Here is a 24,931-nt window from a genome sequence, read left to right on the forward strand (position 1 = left end):
GAAGGACCGCTGTATATGTCCCGTAGGACCACTATGTCCCGAAGGACTACTCCTTAAGAACCGCATACATAATACAATGGCTCCAATAAGTGTACCGAAGTACTACATATAGGTTCCACATAATTACATACATGTCCCGAAGGACCACGTAGAACCCTCGACTCTTGGCATGCCAACTATACCTATAGCTCTCATATCATATACTATGGGCATTATTCTTATGTTTCATATCACTTGTTCCTTTTCTTCTGTCACATACCATATGTATGTGTGAACATACATCTCATATCATATAACCTTTATCTCAAGTGCATGTAATCACGTATTACATGTAATCACGTAGATCATTTCATATGGATATATCATTTCTCATTTTCATGTAAACACACATGTCATATCTTATTCACATATGTTCATATATACATCATATATCACATAGAATAACATATAAACTTATACATATATTCATGTACATACTTTCATATAGTTCGTATATCAATGCCCTATAACTTATCTCACATTATTATATCCTAGTTTCATATATTTACTTAATTCAATTTCACATAACTTGTTACCTATATATATTCTTATAACTTATCATCACATAACTCCCATAACATCTTCCTATAGCTTCATAGATCTTTACTATATGACTCATATATTATATGTTCATTTAAGCCCATAACTCTTCCCATATAGCTTATCTTACATGTTCATATAATCACTTCTGTCAATGTCTCCTAATTATATATTATTTTCATATTGTCCTATAGGTCAATGTTATTTAACTTGTCTCACTTTTCATTTCATCTCATAAGTTGGTTATACTAATTCTCATATATTTAACTCGTGTAATTTATATCTTGTTATTATATCCTCAACTAGACCTATATCCACATGTTCATAATCACATAACTTATATTCTTTTTCATATAATCACATATGTCTATGTCGTTTAACTTATCATTTATATCTATATCATCTATTTATATCATTTTCTCTTGCTATCACATAAGTCCTTGCTATTTTACATAGTTCGCGATCCTATAGTCATTATAATAGCATATGTTTATCTTATCTAATATCATATAGTTCTTTACTTATGTCTTATATCACATATTTATATTATAAACTTATATAATCACATATACTATTTAAACCAGTTCACATAGCTTATCACACTAACATATATTCATTCAATTCATGTAACATATGCAATACATATAACATATGTACCCATTTCATGCACTCATGCAAACATAAGAATCACAATTCAAATAACATTTTTAGGAGTCCCTTCTTACCATAGTGACTCCATCATTGGCTCATCGCAAGCCAATGTTTATTTGGTACATAAGTACAATTTAAATTGCACTCACCTGGGCCTCGTTGTTTTGAATCAATCCTAATCCTTAGTTTGTTCCGGAACAAGCTTTCATTCTATATCTACATAATAATACATTAATACTTATCAGTATAATGATTGATATATATATTCGAAACTATCACTCCTTAGGCTCAGAGAAAAGTCAATTTCATCTTTTAATGAAGGTATGCATCGATGCACTACTGATGCATCGGTGCATAAAATGCATTCGATGTTGTATTATTATAGGGATGCATCGATGCATGACTTATGCATCGATGCACTAATTGTATTCGATGTTTCTATTTTAAAAGAGTGCATCGATGCATTACCAATGCATCGATACACCTTCAAACAATTTCTGGGTTTTAACCTTGATGCATCGATGCACTATGAATGTGCATCGATGCACTCTGCCCAGAATCCTCTTTTATGCCCGAAAATCCACTCTTTTCAGCTAATACTTCATATATCATCCCCTTTCTTATTTTTAACTTACATACTCATATTCAAACTCATTCCTATTCATTAATCACCTCTTTAACATCAAAATCCTATTCTCCATATGTAATTCAAGAATTACACTAAACTTTCAACATGCTCCAAATTCAATTCTATTGCTTCTAGCTTCTTAATTATACCCTTGACAAGTCAAATCCATCTTTAGAACTTCAAAAACCTTTCTATAACAAAATTTCATTTCTACACCCTTCATATCATTTCCTTTCTAATTCTCCATTCTTGATGTTTAAAGCTTATATAAGCTTTCCTTAAGCTTATATAATACTCCAAGAATCAAAATCAACTTATAAATCCAAGAATTAAACAACTGAAATTAAACTCACCTTTAAATGAGGCTTACGGGGAGAAGAAGAAGCTGGAGAAGAAGACTCTGGATAATTCTCTCCTTTCCCACGTGGTTTCCTTAAAAAGGGAAAATAAAAATATTCTCTTAGAAAAGACCATAACACCCTTGTTATTTTCCAGCTTTACTACTAAATCCATGAACTTTTAATTTATTTCGAAATCAAGCACATAATTTTCAAAATTTGCAATTTAGTCACTGACCCTGAATTTCGGAATATTACAACAATAGCTTTCTTTAATCTAATAGCATCCCAAACTGTTGTAATTTTCGTAATTCCAACGTCCAGTACATGACGAGCTTCCTGTCTTAATTTTATGAGTTTCCTTAAGCTCCAACTTTGTGAAGAACTGATGTCAACATTCCAAAAGTCTTTGTCCTTAAAAATATAACACTGCAAGGATTTTTTTTTAATGAGAAGGAACATACAAGATTTGTTCCAAGTCTTTAAATCTTTTAGTCCAAGACCTCCCTGTGATTTGAGGTAACAAATATTTATAGAAAAATTTATATTCACAATTACGTGCCATATTTTTGGATTCATAAATATTGATATGTTGTACTAAATTGAGAAAATAACATAGATAACCTATATACTAATAATTAAATTTGATCAAGTTTTATATTATAAATTAGTTCAAGTATTATTTCAACCGATAACTATTAATTTGTTTTTGGTTTTAAGTATAATAAATATTTTTATATTTTTCATGTCTTTTTAAGTCTTTTAATAAAAATATTAAAATTTGATAATTTATTTTCACAAAATGTTTACCACTTAGTTATATTAATTTGATAATTTAACTTTTTGAATAAAAAAGAAAGGCTAAAAAAATAAGGATTAGCCTCTAGTCCGCAAATACGGTAGCCGTAATTAATTATATTAATTTGATAATTTAATTTCATCAATTAAAATTATTTACATAATATGTTTATTTTTTTAATATATTTATCTATACTAATAATTGAAAGCTCAACTGAATATGATATCTAAAGTCAACTCAAACTCTAACGTGATTTTAAAAAACAAATTTATCCCTATTTTCAAGTATAATAAATATTTTTATAAGATTTTTTTCTCTAAATACTTTTATAAATCTCTAAATAAAATTATGAAAGCTCATTATTTGAGTTGAACATGTGGTCAAAACCTTTATACACAAACCTTCTACCACATCGAAATGACAAATTTCTCCGATCGTGACAGGTTTTGATCTCATTCAATACGATTAGGGTCAACTTTTTTAAATAAGAGTTTTGTAGTGGTTGAGTTTTTCTTTTCTTTTTTTGGTTAAATTTTTTGAGTCAAGTTAGAATAAAATCCACTCGTTTTATATTTAATAAAATACACTTCTATTATTTTATAATACCATTTAAATTTTTTAATTAAATTTTTGGGGTCATAAGAGATAATCAAGTTTTTTTTTTTAAATATAGAGATGGGATTGGGATCAGACACTACAGTAAAAATGTGCATTTTTAAGTTCCCCAAAAATACTTACGGTGATATGACAAAGCGTCGGGAAAAATAGCTCCGCTAAAGTTTGCGGCGTTTGATAACAAAAAACGCCACAATAGATAACGAGACAAACGCCACAATAGGTGTTGAGATTTAGCGGCGTTTTTTCCACAAACGCCTCAAAATGTGTACGTATATAGCGGCATTTTTATAAACGTTTCAAAAGTTTACGATATTTTGCGGCGTTTTTTGAATACAAACGCCACAAAAGGTCTGGTATATAGTGGTGTTTTTCATATAAACGCCGCAAAAGGTATGGTACATAGCGGCGTTTTTTGTTACAAATGTCGTTATTGTTTTTTATATTTAGCAGCGTTTTTTACAAACGCCGCTAAAGAACACAGAATTTAAACAATTTAAATATTTTCTTCGATTACCCCAAATCTATTTTTTCAACCTGTTCCATTATCCAACAAACATGACATCAATAACATCAAACTCTATATCCATAACAAACAACATCAAATCTAATATAATAAATAAAAGTTTTCATTAACGTAGTATCAATTCAGTTAAACACGGTTCAGTAACATTAACAGACTGCTGATAACATAAATGAGACTATGATGGTGGATTATGAGGTTGCGTTTTCTGTAACATCTGCATCATTGCATTGAGTCGTTTTTCAAATTCTTGACATTTTTGCTGATATGTTGCTTCTCTCTGTGTTGCCGCTGCTTCTCTCTGTGCTGTCGCTGCTTCTCTCTGTGCTGTCGTTGCTTCTCACTGTGCTGCTGCTGCTGCTCTCTCTGTTTCTCTTGCTTCATTTTCGGCTTTCATGTTACCCATTTGTTGATCCATTTCAACCAACTTTTGTTTTAAACGACTAACTTCTAATTGTGAAGACTGGGACTGTGATGACATGTACTGAATCCAAAATATTTGGTGGGAGTAACGAATAATCCTTGACAGCGCACCCGACCATATCTTTCAGGACCCAAAACGTCATTAATAGCTTGGTTTTCAATGTCATCCTCATTAACAAGACCTTTACTCGAAGCCGTAGCTTGATACTTCACAATTTTCTCCCTCGATTTTTCCTAATAATAAAGTAAATAATTAATTCAAATAAAAATGTCATGCTACAGATATAAATAAAGTTAGGTAAATTTAAAACCTCTATCCAATAAACGTACCATAATTTCTGCAGCTTCAGCAATCATAGGAGTGTCATCCTTCTTTGTATATGTCATGTCGAAGAGTTTGATTCGGCTAAGTTTAGAACCAGATGCATTTTCCTACAATGTACCATAATATAATTAGTTTGAGTTAGTATGTATATGGAATACAAATAACTATGTGAATAATCTATAATACCTCCTCATTAGTTATACAAGCAAAGCTCTTCGATCGAGCCGTGTGCGTAAACTTTTGTTGTTGCATGCTAGTAACACCAACATGCTCTCGGTCCTACAATGTCAAACAACCACTTTTAATGATGATTTATAATTTGTTAAAATTATTTTTGAAAAATACATCATACATGTCCTTTTTGTGAACTCCAAAATCTGACTGCATCTTCCCATTGGTACCTAAGCATTCCAGGTGGGACTATTTGTAGCTTCTCTTCAAGGTTGAGATCATTCTTGAAGTATTTCTTTTTTAATGAGCTCTTGTGGTCTCTCCATCTCTTCCCTAATGCTTGCTTCACATAATCGTCAGAGACCTCTAAAGAAAATTTCTCCTATACAACAAATAAGTGTTCAACGTAAGTATAAATTAGTATTGAATTGTTATAGAGTATATATTATAATGACATTATTACCTAAACAAAATCCAACGCCTGATTTTTGTTACTATTAGGCATTTCGCGCCATGACTCATAATTGATCGGTAACAGATTAGCATTACATCCAACTATGCCTAAGTAACCGGATAGAAGACGTGCTTCTAGGCCAATAGGTTGACCGACATCGTTTCTTGAAACTTTGAAACGGTGCCTATGAGGAAGTTGGTATAATTCCTTTAACGTTGTACGTTCTCTACTCTTGCGCGTTCCAACATTTTCAACTATATAAGAAATTATTAAATGTAAGTTTTGAAAATGAACAAACTATTAAATAAAGTTTCGAAGATTACCATGAATTTCTACATCTTCTTCAACAGTTACAAGAACTTTAAATAACTCTATTCCGGCGTTTGTAGCTAAATTATCACTCTATTACGGCGTTTGTTGGAAAAACAACGCTAAAGTATCATTTTGTAGCGTTTGAATTGTAAACGCCGCTATATGTTTAAATTTTATGACGTTTACTCTCCAAACGTCGCTAAAAACACATCTACAAAACACTTTTACTGTAGTTAGATTATGCTTCCACTATATCAAGTCGAGATTGTGTTATGGTTGCACTATATTAGGTCATGTCAGATTAAAGTATATTTTTAAACAAATGATCGCCATCTTTATTAAAAGAGAAATATAACATTAAAACACAATTCCCACAGTTCTAGAGCAATGAGACAAAACTGAAAACCAAAGCAAATTGAAATTATGAAAAACATCTACCTAAGAAGCCAACTATCAGACTCCTTGCATTTCAGATTGTAAACGATGATAGAGTGAGCAAGAGATCAAACACAAATAAAATAGAATTTCTAAACACCACCACCCTTAGGGCTGTTCATTCGGTGGCCGAACTGACCGAATTGACCGAACTACTATTAACCGAATTAATCGATTTTTTTTCTTTAACCGTTAATCGAACCGAACTTTTTTTTCGAAAATATTAACCGAACCGAATAAATTTTGGTTAATTCGGTTAATTTTCGAATTAACCGAATTTTTTTAAAATTTTATAATTTATATAAAAATTAAATATTTTATAATTAAAAAATAGTTTATAATTAATTTAAATAATATATAATTATAAAATAAAAATTTTATATAAAATTTTTAATTAATTAATATTGATTTAGGTTTAAAAGTTATTAGATCTTAAATTATTAATTGAGTTTTAAATGATTTGGGCTGAGCCTATTTGTTATATATAATATATATAATATTTTTTAATTCAGAAAAATAATTTACAATTAATTTAAATAATATATAATTATAAAATAAAAAATTTATATAATTTTTTAATTAATTAATATTGATTTAGATTTAAAAGTTATTGAATCTTAAATTATTAATTGAGTTTTAAATGGTTTGGGTTGAGCCCATATGTTATATAAAATATATTTAATATTTAAAATTTTATTTCGGTTAATTAACCGATTTCGAATCGAATTAACCGTTAACCGAATATCTAAAAAAACCTTAACTATTTCCCGACCGAAATCGAACTAATTCTGTTAATTCGGTGGCCGACCGAATTAACCGAATTAGTTCGATTCGATCGATTAATTCGGTTAAAACCGAATTTTAAACCCCTTAACCACCCCTTCTAGGCCTTCGAATCACGGAGGTCCAACCAACATCTATCTATCGTCGATTATTTCATGACCCGGCGGAGAGTTTCTTCCACCCAATAGAGATCCACTGAACCCAAAGAAAATTCAGTGGCCAGAAGATGAGCCGCTTGGTTACCGACGAGAGTTTCTGGATCACAGATCTCGCATCCCCCTAAAAAATGACCCTCTGAAAACTCAGATCGACAATTAACTGGATCGCATAATTAGCTGTCATCGCCACCGCTGCAAAAATAGAGATAGTCCTTGATGCCCTTCGGTTACATGCCCCCATTATAGAACCTTCATTCTTCATTGTTACGGATGACGACCCCTAATCAAGACTGTTTATAATACATCATAGAACCAAAAATGTCTCTTCCCATTGTCATCCTCATTACCATTTCACCTATTAGAAATTTAATTTTCACATATAAAATTATTTACGCAACTTTTTAATATGTATTTTTAAAGTGTTTATTTCATTTTGATATCACTAATTAATACATCATTTCAATTCGAAAAATATTTATAATCATTAAATATAAAATATTAATATACATTTATAATTTTATAATAATAACTTAATTTTAGTTACATTAAAAATAATTATTATATAATTTTAAATTATTTTTTTATAAAATATTTATTTTTAATAAATTTAATTGAATATTTAATTATAGAAATAAGTATCATTATGTGAGTCAAACAACCTGAGTAGAATAAAGAATTACACGAAAGAGAGTTTTAGATGGAATCAAACAAGGCAAGGCAAACCCTAATGAGATATTTGACAGCAGTAAAATAACTACATTCCATCAATAAATAACCCCTAAATCGAGGGGCAACATAATAAGTAAAATCAGAGGAGTATGCCGAACCCAAAAAACCGAGGGGCAAGTCGCACTATCTCTCCTCCTCCCAAATATTGTTTCATTCTTTTTCCGTCTCTTCCTCCTCCTCCTTCTCCGTTTTTGCAGAAATTTTTCTCCGAGTCCCACTCTTCATCTGAAAAATAGCTTGAATCCAAATAGTCGGTCAAATCCTTAAACACCGTTCGCCAAATCCTACACAAAATTTTCCCACAACTACATGATTTGATAATCTCAATTTTTTTATCACTTATCGTACATCAAAACTCACCCTAAACCCTCTATTTGTACTAAAGTCATATCCAATGTAGCCGTCGGAGCTCGTTACACCGGCATGATAAGTTTCTTGAATTAAAAAAAAATCAATCGTTGGCTAACTGTTCACCCAACGGGCAAAAAATATCAAGTTCGCCCCCTTGACATGCTGACTTCCTTTACCCATTAAAAATATTTTTTTAACAATCTTTTTTTATTTATTATCACAAAAAAAACATAATTTTTTCTTAGGACTCGTCATATCCGTGTGACGAGTTCCCAAATATATATTAAATATATTTAGTCTGCGAGACCCATATTTCAGAGACCATTAAAAAATAATATTCTCTGGAACTCTTCATATAGACGTGACGAATTCCAAATTCATTATAAAAAATACTGTAGTTTCCAAAATAAAAAGCAAGTTACCCTATTGGGCTAATTAAACGGCCCGCCAATATTATTGCACTAAATCTGCCCATAAGACGGCCTATAGTTTTGGACCAACACTCCCATCTTCCGATCCGCTGTTTCTCTGACAAGAATCAAGTGTCGTACATCTATATGGAGAGAATGGTATTTACTAGACATGTTCACGGATGAACCAAATCTAGTTATTAATAAATTCCACTCATGTTCAAATAAATGTAAAATTAAGAGAAACCGAATGCTGTCATAGTCAATACCGAAAGTGTTGGATCCCCTACCTTAATCTTATGATGAGACATTAGGTGATGGGCGGGGGATTGTGTAGAGATACGGTCCCTCTACTTCTTCAAGGGAAAGTACGTAGTTGTATAGTCGAATTGAATGTAACATTAAATACCAAAGCCTTTTTGAAGAAAAATATACAAATGAAATGATAATGTTGTTTATTAATTGAGCACGTGATTGATTGATGCTTTTTCTATTCATGATTTTTTTAATGTAAGGCTAAATTTTACAACATTTCAGAACAAATTGCTTCTTTCTTGTCAGAAAAATTCTTTGAGGTGCATTTGGATAATGGCGGGCGTAAGGATCTTGTAAGCTTTCTCGGAGGGATGGTAACCGTCCCAGAAGACGTATTTGGAGGCATCTTTGCATGAGAGAGGTATGCTTGTAGGGTTGCAGAATACACTGGCTTCTATCAGTCCAGTGCCACAGCATCCTACTGTTGTCACTTCAAAACCTGTATTAAAATGACCAATTAGTTGAAGTTAATGTCGGTCCAATCGTCAATTAATGCATTGAATGTGCGGATGAGAAAAGGTTTACCATATTTTCCAGGGTTTTCAATGAGCGAGAGCAGTGGATAGTAGATGTCAAGAAAGATAAGCTTCGTGTCCGGCAAAGTGAATACAGTCTTCAGCTTGTCTATCACGCCGGAGAGCTTGGCGTTGTAGGCAGATGCCAATTGGTTTTCAGCCTCGTAGCAATCTCTGTTTTTGCCTCCCCCCAAGGTTCTCTGAGACGGTACACACCCGATCGGCGGCAGCCCTATCAAGCCTATCCTTCTTGCTCCTAATCCATACAAGTCCTGCAATAAATATTTCCATGGTTGGTTTCATTTTTAAGGCACAATCAAAGACTAAAACTTCATGCTTGATGCTTGTATTACCTGCAAGAACTGGGAAGCATAGCCGGCGACGAAATCTGAATATGCATTGATATCGTAATGGGCTCTCCTGAATGGAAGGGTGAAGTAAGTATTGGAAACATCGTTGCTGCCGGTGCACACTATATATATGGCTTTTGAAACTATGGTTGCAGTTCTCTCTTTTCCTACTGCTGCTTCTATCTTCTTTATGCATTCCTTGAACAGTTCTAACTGGTCCGACATCGATATAACATTCTGCCAAAACATGTTAGACAGAAAGATGAAATTAATTGTTCTGTGACTGCAATAAAACATGTCTATATGTTGTGTGTGTGTATGTATATACCGCTGTTTTTGCTGTCTGAGGATCATATCCTGCTGCCCCTGAGGCAAAACTCACACCGGTGAGGAGATCTTGGAGCTTTACTTTGGTATCAAGATAAGCAGGCACCAGATCCTTAACTCCAAATTCTTCAGCTGCAAATAATTTGGATCGGAAGTCACTGACAATGTATACAAGTTAAGTGTTGCAATTGGGGGATATGAAGTTGATAAGTTGTGGTTTATTGGCTACACTACCTATAATGTCGGAAGGGACTTTGCCATTCGAAAACCGTCCCGTCGGTCCGCCTTTGAAATCCCTCCCGTAAGGGAGGAAATTGCCTTTAGCTATGGTGGGGAGATTGTTGTTGTTCCCCGGATCAACTATCGAATCCCCAAACACGAAAACTGCAGGAATGGTCTCGTTGTTAGGCAGGACCAAGGCAGCTTCATTGTCATCATGACAATATAACACCACAAAAACAAGGAAGACAATGGTCCTACTAAAACAAGAAGAAAACGAAAAGGGTGCTTGAAATTGAGAGAAGATGATTCTCATTTCCTGGTTTTCAATTTGCTTTTTCCTTATGATACATGGTCCATCTTTATGAATTTATAAAGGCATGAAAAATGGAAGATGTGGTGTTTTAATGTATTTGTCAATGTGGCAGCCAATTCAGAGCTTGCTTATACATTTTCAGGGTAGTTGTATACAATAATGCAGCATCATTAATGTCAAAATATCAGCTGGAAATAAAGCTCAAAGGAAAGATATGTAGATTCCCCCCCATTTTTCCCTTTTTCTCTGCATCTACCTTCAAATTTTGAAGCTTTATTCTCTTTCCAAAAGCATCTTTCTGTAAAAAAAAATGCCAAATTGGTATCATACATTACTGGTAAACAATACCTTGCATTCAGTGATTTCCCTCTGTAATTCATTCGAGTGGTTTACTTGCAGCAAGATGAAGAACAGGGGACAGGCTGGTATTAGTCAGTGTCTAAGCGTTATCCTTATATTAATTTGGAAATATCAGCCAAAAATAATAACATTAAATTCAACCCCCAACCAATCTCAAAGCAGTGTGTTTTTAGTTGTTGACTTGTTGCCTGCTTGGAAATCGTTGCTGGCTCATCTTTTTTCACCTCAAATATGCTCAACAAGTGGGATATGACATGAAATTGAGCCAGCTTCATTGATTATTATATCGTAATTGGAATTAATGCGTTCAGTGAAGGCTCATAAATGCATAATTAGATCACTCAACTAACTTGAGTTGGACAAAAACTTCACAAATTTCACACAAAATGAAATTTAGGTATAGAGATGCCAACTCCTATACATGGTAATGCAATAGGTAATAAATGCACCTTTCCAAGGCATCAGAAAGGAAAGAGCATGTAGCCATGGAATGTGTTTAAGAATTTAATTGTTGCATGAATTGCAGACATGGTGAACTCAAGCTTGTTATTTTTACCAAAGTTTTCAGTAATTTTATTGAAATTACAAATTCTATGAGTATATACCCTCCTGTAAACGAACCGAACGCACACGAACGGAGGTATGTTCATGTTCGTTCATTTAATAAATAAACGAACATAAACGAACACGAACATAAACAAACAATTTTTTTTGTTCATGTACGTTTATTAAGGAATATAACTTGTTCATGTTCGTTCATTTAATAAATAAACGAACACGAACATAAATGAACACGAACATAAACGTTGGAGACCCTACCTTCCATTGTTCTTTCATGAAAAACAGTCGACAATGCAAATCAACCAAATCTACAGTGATAAATAGCGTAAGAGCTGATTAGCATTGATGAAATGTTTGAAGATACCAAATATTTCAATAGATCTTTTAAAGATATTAAATGATTCACACGACTTTAATTTAACAATATAACATTTATCTTAGTGGTCCATGATTACATATGAACAATATTTTTCACTACGTTATTCTAATAAATTTGCCGGCTAAAAGTTTTGTGACATCAATGTCAAATTTTAGTGAGGTTTGTTAATAATAGTCATTTCAGCAGAGTAGAAAATTTAACTGCATGAAGATTTCGAACGATACAAATTGGACTACAAGGCAATAACATAGATCTGAAATCCCTTCGATGTTACATATCGTAACTGATATTATTGGTAAACCACTATTCAAAATTTTAACGTACCTAAAGTCTACTCCACAACTAAATGTCACACAAGAACTATGAAAACAAAAGTTCATTGTCAAAGTGTATTTTCTACTTATTAATGAGTTCTTCCTAGAAAACCCATTAATTCCGCTATTACACTCTTTTTCAGAAATTACATAGAAACCTTTGGTTTGTTTTCTGGCAAATTCTATATATTTTTCTCTTTATTAATGCTCATATACTTCCGATTGTTACATTTATCTTCCCATCTATTTCTAGAAAGAAGTATGATGTTTTCTTAAGTTTTAGATGTGAAGATACCCACAATAACTTTACATATCAACAATTAAGCCAAATAAAGCAGAGAAAGATATGAAAACATACCTGTAAAACTTCAGATTACACTATAATATAACTTGTTTTGAAGCTTTCAGCGATCGTCTCCACTCTCTAGTGAACACTAGGGTTTGGGAAAAAAAGGGGAAAAATGAATATAGGTGCGAGGTACCTCACGGGTTAACATATTGGATTTAATCTCCAAATAAAATTGGGTTAATTATGGAGTTGGTCATCAGAATATCAGATTAATTAATATTTTTAAGATACTTACAAATTGGTCACCAAAATTGATTTAAGAAGATTGTGTTAAACATAAATGAAAGAACATAAACGAACATAACCGAACGAACATAACTGAACGTTCACGAACGTAAATGAACGAACGAGACATATATTCATGTTCGTTCATTTAATTAAACGAACACAAAATATTGTTCATGTTCGTTCATTTAATAAATAAATGCACATAAACAAGCTTCCCGCCGCACGGTTCATGAACGGTTCGCTGAACGTTCAGTTCATTTACAGGCCTATAATAATACGCAATTGTTTTGAAAAAAATTATAGTCTAAACACGTTAAATACAAAGCTATTTTTTCTATTACAAAAGAAAATTAAAAATGTATCTAATCCATGCTAGGTATGTTGACGATTATAACTATATTTATGAAGGATATGCAACAACTCGTTAGAGATCCTACTTGGATTATGGGCTTGCTGGTCTGCACCTTTGGACCCATTATAAATCCTTGTTTCGTAGCTGAATCTCAGTCAGGGATTGACCCATATACTGGTGCTGCAAATAATAGGAGTTCCACACCATGCCCAGAAATTACCTGGAAAAAACAAAGCTATATAACAACAGGACGGCTCTAAAAACAACCGAAGTAACCAGAAGATTCCAGGCTGCTCTTCTGCTTAAGTAAATATCAATCTTAAGCGGTATCTGAAGAAAACGATATCTGAGCTTGTTTTTTTTCCTACTAACTGCACATGAAGCATGCATGATGCAATTTTTGTAACAACTCTTTAGTTTCCTCGTTTTCATAGTTTCAATGGGTCTCCTGGATTTTATCTTTGAACTCTTTGACTGTGACTTTCCCAGACATAAAAGGATTAAAAAGAAACAATTACATTCAAGCTTTGATCCCTTCTTTTCCTTTTTTTGTTGTTGAAGTGTTTGATTTGATATTTTGTTGTTGCAGACGGTGGAGATAAAAGTGAAGATGGACTGCGAGGGATGCGAGAGGAGGGTGAAGAAATCGGTGGAGGGCATGAAAGGGGTGACCCAAGTGGAAGTGAACCCCAAGCAAAGCAAGCTCACGGTGGTCGGTTACGTGGATCCCGACAAGGTCTTGGAACGGGTGCGCATCGGACGGGGAAGAAAGTTGAGTTCTGGCCTTACGTGTCTTATGATGTCGCGCCTCACCCTTATGCACCGGGGGCATATGACAAGAAGGCGCCGCCTGGGTATGTCCGGAATGTGGTCCAAGATCCGGAAGCTGGTCAGCTCGCCAGGGCCACCTCGTTTGAAGTCAAGTATCCACTGCCTTTAGTGATGAGAACCCAAATGCTTGTGTAATCATGTGATCCATCCTAAAGTACTGTTTTAATCTTTGTACATTATTAGTGTTTGGAAAAATATGAAATGTATGAATTTTCTTATATGAAATATTGGATTTAATTATGGTTCTGGTCCCTGTATTTTTGTAATATTAATATTAAGTTCAAACTGATAAGTTGGTTATTAATTGATATTTATTAAACTTTAATTGCTCATTAGTATATACATTTATTATTAATTAAAAATATTTGATGATACTTTCATATAGTTTTATAGTATGGTAAAAAATAAAAAATAATGTTATTATTTTAATGAAGAGTAGTACTAACATTGTTATTAATTATCTACTAATAATATTACAAAATAAAAATTATACTAAAGGAATAAGTCTCAAATTTTAAGAGATTCATTAATTGACTGAGTGATTAAGGATACTTATGTTTTCTCACCTATTTAAAAATTCAATCTCGGCATTAATCTAAATGTAATACTCTCCATTTAATTAAAAAAATCTCAAATTTTAATACAGTAAAAGGACTAAATCCTAAGTTATACCGAAATATTATGCTGGGTACAATTATGTTAGAAATAGCCTGTGATTGGGTAGGTTCTTTTCGTTTCCAAACAGCCGTTAAATCGATTCTCTTAAACGCCGCCGTTTCACTAGTAATTCTTCGAAAGGAAGGGTCAAATCCGCTATAAATACCCCCTCTTTGCCTATCAAAAAATACTTTGGATCCAAAGCCTCTCTCTCTCTCTCTGCGTTTGGATCTAAATAGCGTCTCTTCTCTTCGAACGCTAACATGAGAATCGCCCCTTTTTAATTAGTTTTTCATTCTTTTTTTTTAAATTGTTTTTGAGCGGGACAAGCTGAGGGTTTTCCTGAGAGCACCCAAGATTTTAAGGCTATAATTTTTTTCTTAACCCGATCCCGATCTAGGGTTTCATTTCCCTTTTCGATATCGGATTGTTTGGTTATTGGTGAATCAACAGATGTCTCGGTGTTTTCCGTTTCCTCCACCGGGATACGTAAAGAACGGAATCCGCGATGAGGCACTGATTGAATCGATCAAGGTTTGTTGAGCAAATCCCCAGTAGGCTAAACAGCTTTCTGGGGTTTTTAACCCTCTTTGCTCGACTGCTGCAATTCGCTTTCCTCGATATCTTGCTTTTGTCTGTATAACAAAAGGACGTGAAGAATATATGTTGTGTTAGGGAGCTGAGCGTTATGAAGTGTCTTAATTCCTATAAGATGTGTTAATATATATTAAAGCTAAAAAAGCTGTGAAAAGATTGGATAGAGGATCAAGCAATTTAATGTGTAATCGTTTCCTTACCGACCTGTCCATGATTTCTTTTTCTGGATTTCTTGTAAAATAGATGGAGAATTTTCTTTTAGTAAGTTAAGTGTTAACTAAGAGAAATTGAACCCAAATCATTCTAGGAATGAAACGATGCTGATTGTTCATCGTTTCATTTGTATATGAATGGTAGAGATGCAACCATTCTTATTTGTTCAGTATACAAAGGAACAATGTGAATGTGTACTGAAGTGTAAATCTTTGTATGCGTTAAAATAGTAAGAAGTGGATTGAAGCTTAAAATTGAAATTGTTATGACATTGACTTGAGTTTAGTGAAACTGCATTAGCCACTTCATTACAGAACACGGTGAGATGTTACTTGAAAACAGATCCTAACTTTTATTAGAGCTGCTTGTAAATTTGCACTGGAAAATGGAACACAAAGAAACATGCAAGTTATATAATCGAAATTATTTAATTGATTGTGAAGTTTACAGAGTCATTTGTTATTAGTGAACATAGTAAGAGGGAATCTTTCATTTGTACTTGTTCTTGCTGAAGTTGGTTCAAGGACTGCCTGTGTTCTCTTATTGTTGTTTTGCCTGTTCTTATTGGCTTGCCCTGTATGTTCATAAACCGACTCTCTCTCTTGTAATTTGTAGCTTAAAAGAGAAGAAGAGAAGGCTAAGAAAGAAAGGAAGAAAGAAAAGAAAGAGAAGAAAGAGAAAAAACGGGAGAAGAAAGAAATAGACAAAGCCTGGCACAGTGGAGAGTCCAAAAGTAAGAAGCATGGTCATAAGAAACGGCATAAAGACGAGAGGAGCCAAGAAGGTCAAAAAGGTGGAGACCGTCAAAAGAGCAGACAAAACGAAGCTGAATGTTTTGAGAAGAGTACGCTTACTGAAGAACATGGTCATGCAGCGGGACCCCAGAACTCTTCGGATAGCACCCTTAACAGCAGTAAAAAACAGAAGCTGAGATCACCCCCGTCTGACAGTGGGCATAATTCTGGTTAGTGTGTTTGTATCTCTTCCTTACCTTGGAGAGCCTGTTTACTTGTTGGGTTTGTTTGCTTCACATGGGTACTGATATTGTGTATTCATATTGTATTAATGTGAAGGAAGCATTATCCGGATCTGTTTGTCTTCTCAAAGGCATGCAGATCCCATAGTGCTACCCTGCAATGAGCAGCCTTGCTCTACCTCAGGAAAGATTGATGAGGCCTTTGTTCAAGGGACGCATGAGCATGTTCCTAGATCAGGCTGGGAGCTGGGGAAACATCCTTGTTCTACATCCAATATTAGACTTCCGGAGTTAACTCCCAAGCTCAGCAAAGAAAAACCTTGCTCCTCTTCTGGTGCTTCAGAAAGTCTTACTTATAATGCTCAGGGATCATTTCCGTCAAACCTGTGTTGCAGTTGCTCTCCTACACTAACTTCACAATTCAAAAATCTTGTGGAGGATTGGATTGGACCTACACTGCAGAGCGAGTTAACCAGTTTTAGTGATGAGGACTGGCTGTCTCAGAAGCAAAATCTCAACAGCAGCGGGGTTAAAAGCAGCAAAGATGGAAATGTTGGCTGGTGTCAAATGAACTCAACAAGTTGGCCACATGCTTGCTTTTTGCCCGAGGCTGATATATATGCTTTACCTTTCACGGTACCGTTCTGAAGTAAATGTGCTGAGAAGGCGTGCAAAGTGTCAACTAGAAAATGGTGCTGAAAGTGCTTAAAAGTACTGAAAGTATGAAGGGTTTGTTGCCAGCATTTCAGCTCTTCCGTTTACGTTTGGGATTTGGACTCAATTGAGGATGATGAATTTTGTGCGGCGACCCTTAATTGGAAAAAAATTGGCTACCGAGGCTTACTTCTTTTTTCCTTTTAACCCTTGTTGGTGAAGAGAAAAATAGAACTGATGTATTACAATAATCAATTCTTTGTAGTAATATCGAGTATTACCCTTTGTTCATATGATCATGTTGCCCTTCCATTATGATTTTCTTGCATTCATTGGGTCACTGCTCATTGTAAATACTTGCAAGTAAAAATATTCGAGTAGTTGATTTTGTATTGTAGGAATGATTGTCCTTTGTTTCTTGATTTGCCATATTTAAATTCAGTTTCATCTTATCGTACTTAATTATTTCGAATTTTGACCCTGGTCTTAATGCCTGTCGTTTACAATGTGATATGCTTATAAATAAGAGCATATTTACAAAAGAAAAGACCCACAGATAGTTTGGAAAAAAAACATGTTGGAAGAAACTAAGCACAATAAAACATTCCAATTCTTATTTAAAACCAATGACGAGCAATAAATTAAAAGACTGTCCGAGCAGTTTCCTAACTAGAATGTTCAAGTAGCATTAATACATAAATTTTATCAAAAAAAGAGTGCAGGAAGGAGGCTGGCATCGTTTGAACAAGAGTTTCAATAAAGCAATTCTACCAGACCACTAGGTGCGTTGCTAAGATCCTGAGCTGTCAGTTGGGAGACTAATATAATATCCAGGGCTTCTAATATCTTCAAGTGCAAGGAGAGGAGAAAGGGAAAGGGCGGGGTAGTAGGACGACGGATGCATTTTCCTTTTCTGCTCACAATACCGAGCATGCTTTGTTCTTCTTTTTCTTCAGCTTGGGAGGTTGAAGAACGATTTTGATGGCTGAATCAAACACTGACTTCACATTCTGCAGTGAAGTCGAAACAAATCCCTTCAGCATAAACCTTCTTCGACTATAATGAAACATATGTACGTTTTATGAAACAACAGATACCTGCTGCGACTTTGCACTGCATTCGATGTATGCAGGCGCATCGATCTGCTTTCTCAGCTCCTCTCCCTTACACAGGCGGAAAGAAAAAGGAAGTAAGGCTAAGAATTAGCTATATGCAAATAATAAAATTCCATGCAATAGGAAAACAAGCTAAAACAGAATGACATTTCAGGAAAAACATGGACTGATACTAAAATCAGTACCTGGGCTGTAGAAATGGCCACAGCTCCAGGATGATCATTAAGGTACTGCTTATCGTCCCGAAGATCTGGCTCATTAGGAAAATAAAAAAATGAACACATGCAATTGTGGATTACTCACAACTGCAGATAAGTCCCACCTAAATTCGTAGTATAAAGAACAAAACTATTCATAATTGTTATAAGATTAACAGCCTTTCATTTGCATGGATACCTAAAATACTCCTCATCCGAGAGCATTGCATGAAAGAAATTTTATAAACCTACCAAGCTTGGTTCCAACAAGAACAACTGGCACACCTGGGGCATAATGATTCAGCTCCGGAATCCACTGAAACAAGCCAAGAAAATAAACTGTAAGTGAACAATAAATTGAAAGCCAGTTTCCAAAGCAGTTCTCTTTGTTTGAGATTTTATAACATTGCGAGTAACCAAACCTTTTTAGAAACGTTTTCATAACTGGCCTTGCTAATGAGGGAAAATGCCAAGACGAACACATCTGCGCCACGATAACTCAAGGGTCTTAATCTGTTATAATCCTCCTGTCCTGTTCCCAGAATTTCAAACTAAGAATCACCATATAAAACAGAAAATCTCTGTGATCGTTCTTCTAACGATGAAATTTTAAAAGAAATGCAAAAGGTCAATGAGCAAAGTACCTGCAGTATCCCACAACCCCAGATTAACAGTACTTCCATTGACAACAACATTTGCGCTGAAATTGTCGAAAACAGTTGGCACATAATCCTGTTTCCCACCGCAATGAAAAGCATAAGAAACCCGATCTTCAACGATAGATTTCTCTTTACAAATTCAATAAAAATTGCTAATGACTAAAACCGACGCGATAGTCCCCCCCCCCCTTAATAACAAAGCACAATTCAACATTAAACATTGAAGCGTCAAAAAAAATTACCGTAGGGAAAGTGTTGCTGGTGTAAGAAATCAGCAAACAAGTTTTACCAACGGCACCATCACCAACAGTCACGCACTTTATAAACCTGGTAGCGCTCATTTTCTTTTTCCTTCTTTGTTTAGTTTTTATTTTTCTTTTTCACTTAAAGATTAGCCCCAGATCTTAACACCTGAGGGAGAAGGTTCGAAATCCCTAGTAAAACCCTCAAAAGCTGATTCCTTTTCTTCTTCTTCAATCAGCCACCTGCATTTCATATTTTTCACCGAAATAAGCGCGAAGGGCGAAAGGTTGCAGGAAAGGCTAGGTGGAATTAGACAAGAGTTTGTTTTTGGTTTTGATTGTTTAGAGCCGTTTGAATCGTTCGTGGATCCAACCAATCTAAATCAACTAATTTCTTCCAACGTGTCATTCGGCCAACCCCGGATTTCCCGCTAAATTGGTAGAAGAAATCATGCTGATAATAATTTTAATCATCAAAATTTATTATTTTTATCGATTTGGTTAAATTTGAAACGTTAGAAAAAAAATTAATTTTATATATTTAATCTTCTTTTTTATCAATTTAGTCTTAGTATTTCTCTCTCTCACACAAATATTAAACTACTTTAATGATATAATAATAATTTAACAATAGCATACATGTTTGTTTATAGTATAATGCGATTATGCAATTGCTGCTTTGTTTCGATGAATCTGTTTATTTTGATAGTATAGTAATAGATGAGATTGATAAAAATTTAAATATAAATGACTAAATATATTAGATTGTTTTAAATTAAGATCAAATTAAAGAATATATACGTGTTAGAGATTAAAACTATTATTATCTCAAATGCATTAGATGTAATATATCTCAATTTTAATTAAATTATATATATATTTTTAAAATGACCTATTTTAATCAAACTAATAATTTAATGACATGAGGTGTATTTCACACTTTGTCCAGTACAGAAACCCTATAAACACATTGGATATATGAGAATAAGAATATCATTATATTTGAAAAGGCAAGAACGTTAATCAAAGCATTTTCAACACTTTCCAATCTTATATTCATACTTAAATACCCATTCTCAAAGCTCTAACACCACCATTGCCCTTTAAAACGAACCACGAGGCACTTTCCTTGGAGACGATGAGCCTCTATACACAAAAAGCAGGCTGTTTATTCAAGGTAGCATCATTTTTGCCTGGTATTCTTGAGTTCTTTATATATGTTTTTTTCAATTAGGGAGAATTCTCTTCACATCATGCTCTTGTTCGATGCTCTTGGCTTGGTTGTATACCGATTCGAATGCTTGCATGCATACACTTGAAAACCCTACCATTGCCTGAAACACATGAGGAAATCCCATTTGAAGGTTGTTCAAAGTCATTGCCCTCGTTACACTCACTGACTTCTCATGCTTATTGTTTTCCTCCTCCGCCTTTGCTCTAAATAAGTCCACCTTTGTTCTCTTTTCTGCAACGGGGTCCTTATTCGTCTCCAGCACCGAATAAGGGCTATACTTGCTTTCAAGTGACCGAAGCTCCGCAGCTTTCTTCTCGAAATCTTTGAATGCGGAATCTGTTTTCTTCTTTCGCTTGTACTCCTCTGCTTGCTGAACCACAATGGCATGGATTACTGTCAAGAAGCTCTTGATTCCATCGGATGCTACCTTGTCTGGAATCCTGTCGACTGCAAGATGCCACTCTTCACAAAAGGAGTAAATTTTCGATTCCTGGCTGTTCCTTAAAACAGAGCTTTTGCTGAACTGGAAAAGGCTAAGCCGTAGCCAGCCTGCAAGGGACTGAATGTAGTCTCGTTGAGCTTTGACTAAATTACAGAAAGACAAATGCCATTGCTGGACTTCCAGCTCGAGCTGGAGAGTTGATTGCCTGTGAATCTCGGATGTCGGCTCATTCGAAGGGATGAAGTTAAGGTACTTGAGCTGCTGAACTATGTGCGTGTGAACTTGGTGGATCTCATACATGCTTCTCCACATGCACATCAATCTACATAACAAGCAAATACAATAACATTGCAGATTAAAATAGCTCAGTCCATGGAAAAAGAATGATGAAAGAATCAAGACTAACCCTTTTACAAGCTCCAGAAGCTGAGGATAAAGTTCTGATTCTCTCAGTCTGATGATTTCAGCAGATGTAGTTTCAGTGGCTTGTGAAGCAACCATCATTTGGGACTCTAATTTTTCAACTTCTTTCTTTGTTTTCTCGATCTTCATATGGTCAGCTCTCTTCACTTCAAGCTTCCTCAGATGGGCTACCTTCTTCTCATGCTCTATCTTTATAGCCTCAGCATTCTAAAAAACAAAATGAAAGGCCAATAAAAGGGATTTTAATGAAGAAGATGGTGTAATTAAAACTTGCATGCACTTAAATAATGAAAACACCTTGACTTCCTGATATAATTTCTTCTCCCAAGCGTATAACCTCTCTATGGTGGAACAATGGCTGCTGCTAAGAGCATTTCCACTTGTATTTCCAACATTTTTGTCCTCGCCCAATTTTCCAATTCCTTCCGTTCTTTGATTACAATTCCATGTCCATGGTGTTGGTGTCAGATTGCAGCCATAGTTGTACACTTTGCCTGCGACAAAATGGAATCAAAATGGTGAAATTTAGAAAGAAAATGAGGCGACGAGAGAGATCTATTGTACCTCCTTTGCTTTGAGCTGAAAAATTGGAATTTGAGACTTCTAAAAGCAGCGAGAGATGGCTGCCGGCGTCGGCTGCTTTAAGAAAATACTCATCAACCTCTTTCACGATCTCAACCAGTTCTTTAGTATTCCTAGAAACGACCATAGCAAGCTCACTCCCCGTGTCTTTAGAGAACGTCCCACTCACCACGGAAGGCGGCGCGGCCACGCTCGCAGCGGTGACAGCCGCCTCGGACGCAGACGTGGCAACCTCCCATTCCTCCTCCGTGACTGACCGAGACGCATTAGCCTGTGCGAAGGGATCCCAGAAATCCCAGCTACTCGATGGAGGTGGAGGTGGGAGAGCAGGGGAGGCAGTGGTAATGCCAGATGTCCAAGTATCTGAACTAGGACTCATTGGAGGCTGTGGAAGAGGTGGCGGTTGAGGCGCCGGCGGTGCATGGTGGTGGTGGTTGTGGAGAGTGGTCTCGTTGCTCGAAAATTGTACCAGAGCCGAGCCCGTGGCTCGTAAAGAGCGTAGATACATAGAATGTGAAGCGGCGAGAGCTTGCCTAGCTTTAACCAGTTGTTTTATGTATCCCTTCCTCGCTTTACAACGTGAAACACTCTCTTCTCTATCAATCCTCGAGTACCAACACCCCATTTTTCTTCTTGCTATCAGATCAAAACCCTTAATTTCCCTTTTCCTTCCTAAAAATTTTCCCAGGAAACTTAACCAAACAGTGAAAAGGAAAGTGCTTTACGAAAAGAAAACATATGGCTTCAAGGTTATTTACTTTGGGTCAAAAAATGTGTTGCTTTCACCATTGGCGGACTCTTTCATCTTCATGAAACAATCTTTCACAGCAAAGAAACCATCTTTTCTCAAGTGTTAACACTTTTACTACTTTGAACGTTAAAAATGAAAATGTCTGCACTCAGTGATTAGCAGTTCTGAGAGCACAAAAGACAACGGCATCGGACAAGCCAAAATAAATGTTTTATAATATTCAGGTTTATTGACGAAATTGCCCTCAGGAAATGTATTTTTCTTGCTTTTTTTGTTAGAGAAAATAACCTCAGTGACAAAAAATAAAAAATGTCTTATAATATACGATTTTAATCAATTTTTTTTGAATTTGTCAAAATGACCAACTAAATCGCAATGCGATCGATAATTCGTAACGTGATCTCCGGTATCGTAAATCGTAATGCGATTACGTATTCGCATTGCGATTTTCCTAATTCGCATTGCGATTTATGTATTCGTATTGCGATTTTCATAATTCGTAATGCGAATACGTAAATCGTAACGCGATTAAGTAAATCGCAACGCAATTAAGTAAATCGCAATGCGAATTAGGAAAATCGTAATGCGAATACGTAAATCGCAATGCGAATCTGACTATCGCAATACGATTTACATAGCGTCATTCGTATTAACGCGTATTTTTTTTCAAATTCCAAACACGAATTTTTTCTTAATATATCGGAAACTGAACCGTCCACAGTAATCGCAACTTATAACCTCAAACCTAAAATCACAACACTCAGCCCCATCTCCATCTCTCACTCTCTACGGCGAAATCCGTCCCCATCTCCGAAGATTTCCGTCTCCATCGCCGGCGAAATCCCTCACAACCATTCACGGTCAGAAATCCCTCACAATCATTCAGAAATGGAAAATCAACTTCCGAATGTTAGTTTATTTAATTATTTTTATTTTGAAATTTTTGTATTATTTTAGGTTTTTCATATTGAAATTGATGATAAGTTTACTGGTAATTTCAATAATAGATTAACCATTACACTTAGATTTCTTATTAAATTCATTCGATTGCTGCCAATACTGCTAAACTGTTTAGTATTTAACCCTGTGAAGTTAGTATTTGTCTTTGTTTTGTCTTTTGGTTGAAGTAATGCAGAAGAAGAATAGTTTCGAGAATGAAAATCGCAACGCGGAAATGACCATCGCAACGCGAAATAAAAATCGCAACGCGAAACCAAAATCGCATTGCGATTCTCTCGTTGCGATTTTCATTTCGTGTTGCGATTCTCTCGTTGCGATAGTCATTTCCGCGTTGCGATTTTCATTCTCTCGTTGCGATTTTCATTTCAACCAAAAGACAAAACAGTGTTGCAAATTTTAGTTTCAAGAATAAACTACTATTTATGTTTATTGTTTTTGGTATATCTTCACAGTGTAGTTTTTGGTATATCTAACTTGGTATGTTTATTGTTTTTGTAGAAATTTTTTTCGGCTTCATTGACATTAAGGAATAAAGTTAGCCTAGCCACTACAATTGCTTCGATGCTTTCACCTGCACAAAGAAAATTGTTTGAGGAAACCTGCTTCGGGCCATGGCTGAGAGTACAGCATCCGGGTGGAGATGCTAATTTGACCTATTTGTGGCTTCAGACCATGACTAGTAATTTACCCGACAGTATACAACGTGGTGAGGAAGAGATATGGTTTCATTTTCCACCGGCGTATACTTATTTTTGGCGGAAGGAGTTCTGCTTAATCACTGGTCTACGATTTAGACACGATGATGTAGGCTGGTACACTCGTCATATCACCCGCCCATCATGGTTATCCAGGGTTTTTCCTGATGAGTCAATAGAGAAGCCGAACTTACACGTCGACGACCTGAAGAAATTGTTTAATAAGAAAGATGGTTTTACTCGGATGAATGATGTCGATGTTGTCCGAGTATGCCTTTTACTACTTTTGTATGCCGGCTTTTTAGGCAGAGAGGCCAGACAACCTATTCCTCAGGAGCTAATATTATTGGTAGATGACCTAAATGCATGAAATCTGTTTCCGTGGGGTTCGTATATATGGAAAGCTATCTAGACTAAGTTGTCGTCTACCTTTG

The 24,931-nt window shown here is 35.1% G+C and overlaps 4 protein-coding genes and 1 pseudogene across 5 annotated transcripts; 2 read left to right on the top strand and 3 right to left on the bottom strand.

The window, feature by feature from the left end:
• Positions 1 to 9,189: 9,189 nt before the first annotated feature.
• Positions 9,190 to 10,761, bottom strand: LOC120141576 (GDSL esterase/lipase EXL3-like). Its single transcript, XM_039156402.1, has 5 exons — positions 10,426 to 10,761; positions 10,193 to 10,323; positions 9,868 to 10,101; positions 9,525 to 9,786; positions 9,190 to 9,438 (listed from the first exon to the last, which is right to left on the bottom strand). The coding sequence occupies exons 1-5, from the start codon at positions 10,724 to 10,726 to the stop codon at positions 9,242 to 9,244; spliced, it is 1,125 nt and encodes a 374-aa protein (XP_039012333.1). The 5' UTR covers positions 10,727 to 10,761; the 3' UTR covers positions 9,190 to 9,241.
• Positions 10,762 to 13,708: 2,947 nt separating this feature from the next.
• LOC120141565 lies at positions 13,709 to 14,243 on the top strand (annotated as a pseudogene).
• A 718-nt stretch (positions 14,244 to 14,961) lies between these two features.
• Positions 14,962 to 17,488, top strand: LOC120141622. The gene is made up of 3 exons (XM_039156435.1): positions 14,962 to 15,291; positions 16,183 to 16,531; positions 16,641 to 17,488. Exons 1-3 carry the CDS (start codon positions 15,211 to 15,213, stop codon positions 17,189 to 17,191), a joined length of 981 nt encoding a protein of 326 aa, XP_039012366.1. The 5' UTR covers positions 14,962 to 15,210; the 3' UTR covers positions 17,192 to 17,488.
• A 314-nt stretch (positions 17,489 to 17,802) lies between these two features.
• Positions 17,803 to 19,636, bottom strand: LOC120141607 (rac-like GTP-binding protein RHO1). Of its 2 annotated transcripts, XM_039156422.1 has the most exons (8): positions 19,411 to 19,636; positions 19,154 to 19,241; positions 18,932 to 19,041; positions 18,762 to 18,825; positions 18,498 to 18,562; positions 18,295 to 18,360; positions 18,071 to 18,207; positions 17,803 to 17,973 (listed from the first exon to the last, which is right to left on the bottom strand). In XM_039156422.1, exons 1-7 carry the CDS (start codon positions 19,507 to 19,509, stop codon positions 18,115 to 18,117), a joined length of 585 nt encoding a protein of 194 aa, XP_039012353.1. In that variant the 5' UTR covers positions 19,510 to 19,636; the 3' UTR covers positions 17,803 to 17,973; positions 18,071 to 18,114. The 2 variants fall into 2 exon arrangements, with proteins under 2 accessions (XP_039012353.1, XP_039012354.1); XM_039156423.1 differs by lacking the exons at positions 17,803 to 17,973; positions 18,071 to 18,207; positions 18,295 to 18,360 and having other exon boundaries at positions 18,547 to 18,562; positions 18,709 to 18,825.
• An 848-nt stretch (positions 19,637 to 20,484) lies between these two features.
• On the bottom strand, positions 20,485 to 22,716 carry LOC120141604 (protein ALTERED PHOSPHATE STARVATION RESPONSE 1-like). Its single transcript, XM_039156419.1, has 4 exons — positions 22,074 to 22,716; positions 21,807 to 22,003; positions 21,493 to 21,716; positions 20,485 to 21,408 (listed from the first exon to the last, which is right to left on the bottom strand). Exons 1-4 carry the CDS (start codon positions 22,714 to 22,716, stop codon positions 20,637 to 20,639), a joined length of 1,836 nt encoding a protein of 611 aa, XP_039012350.1. The 3' UTR covers positions 20,485 to 20,636.
• Positions 22,717 to 24,931: the final 2,215 nt, after the last annotated feature.

Source organism: Hibiscus syriacus, unplaced genomic scaffold (genome assembly GCF_006381635.1).
Source record: "Hibiscus syriacus cultivar Baekdansim isolate YM2019G1 unplaced genomic scaffold, ASM638163v2 tig00110812_pilon, whole genome shotgun sequence".
In the NCBI taxonomy this organism is placed as follows: domain Eukaryota; kingdom Viridiplantae; phylum Streptophyta; class Magnoliopsida; order Malvales; family Malvaceae; genus Hibiscus; species Hibiscus syriacus.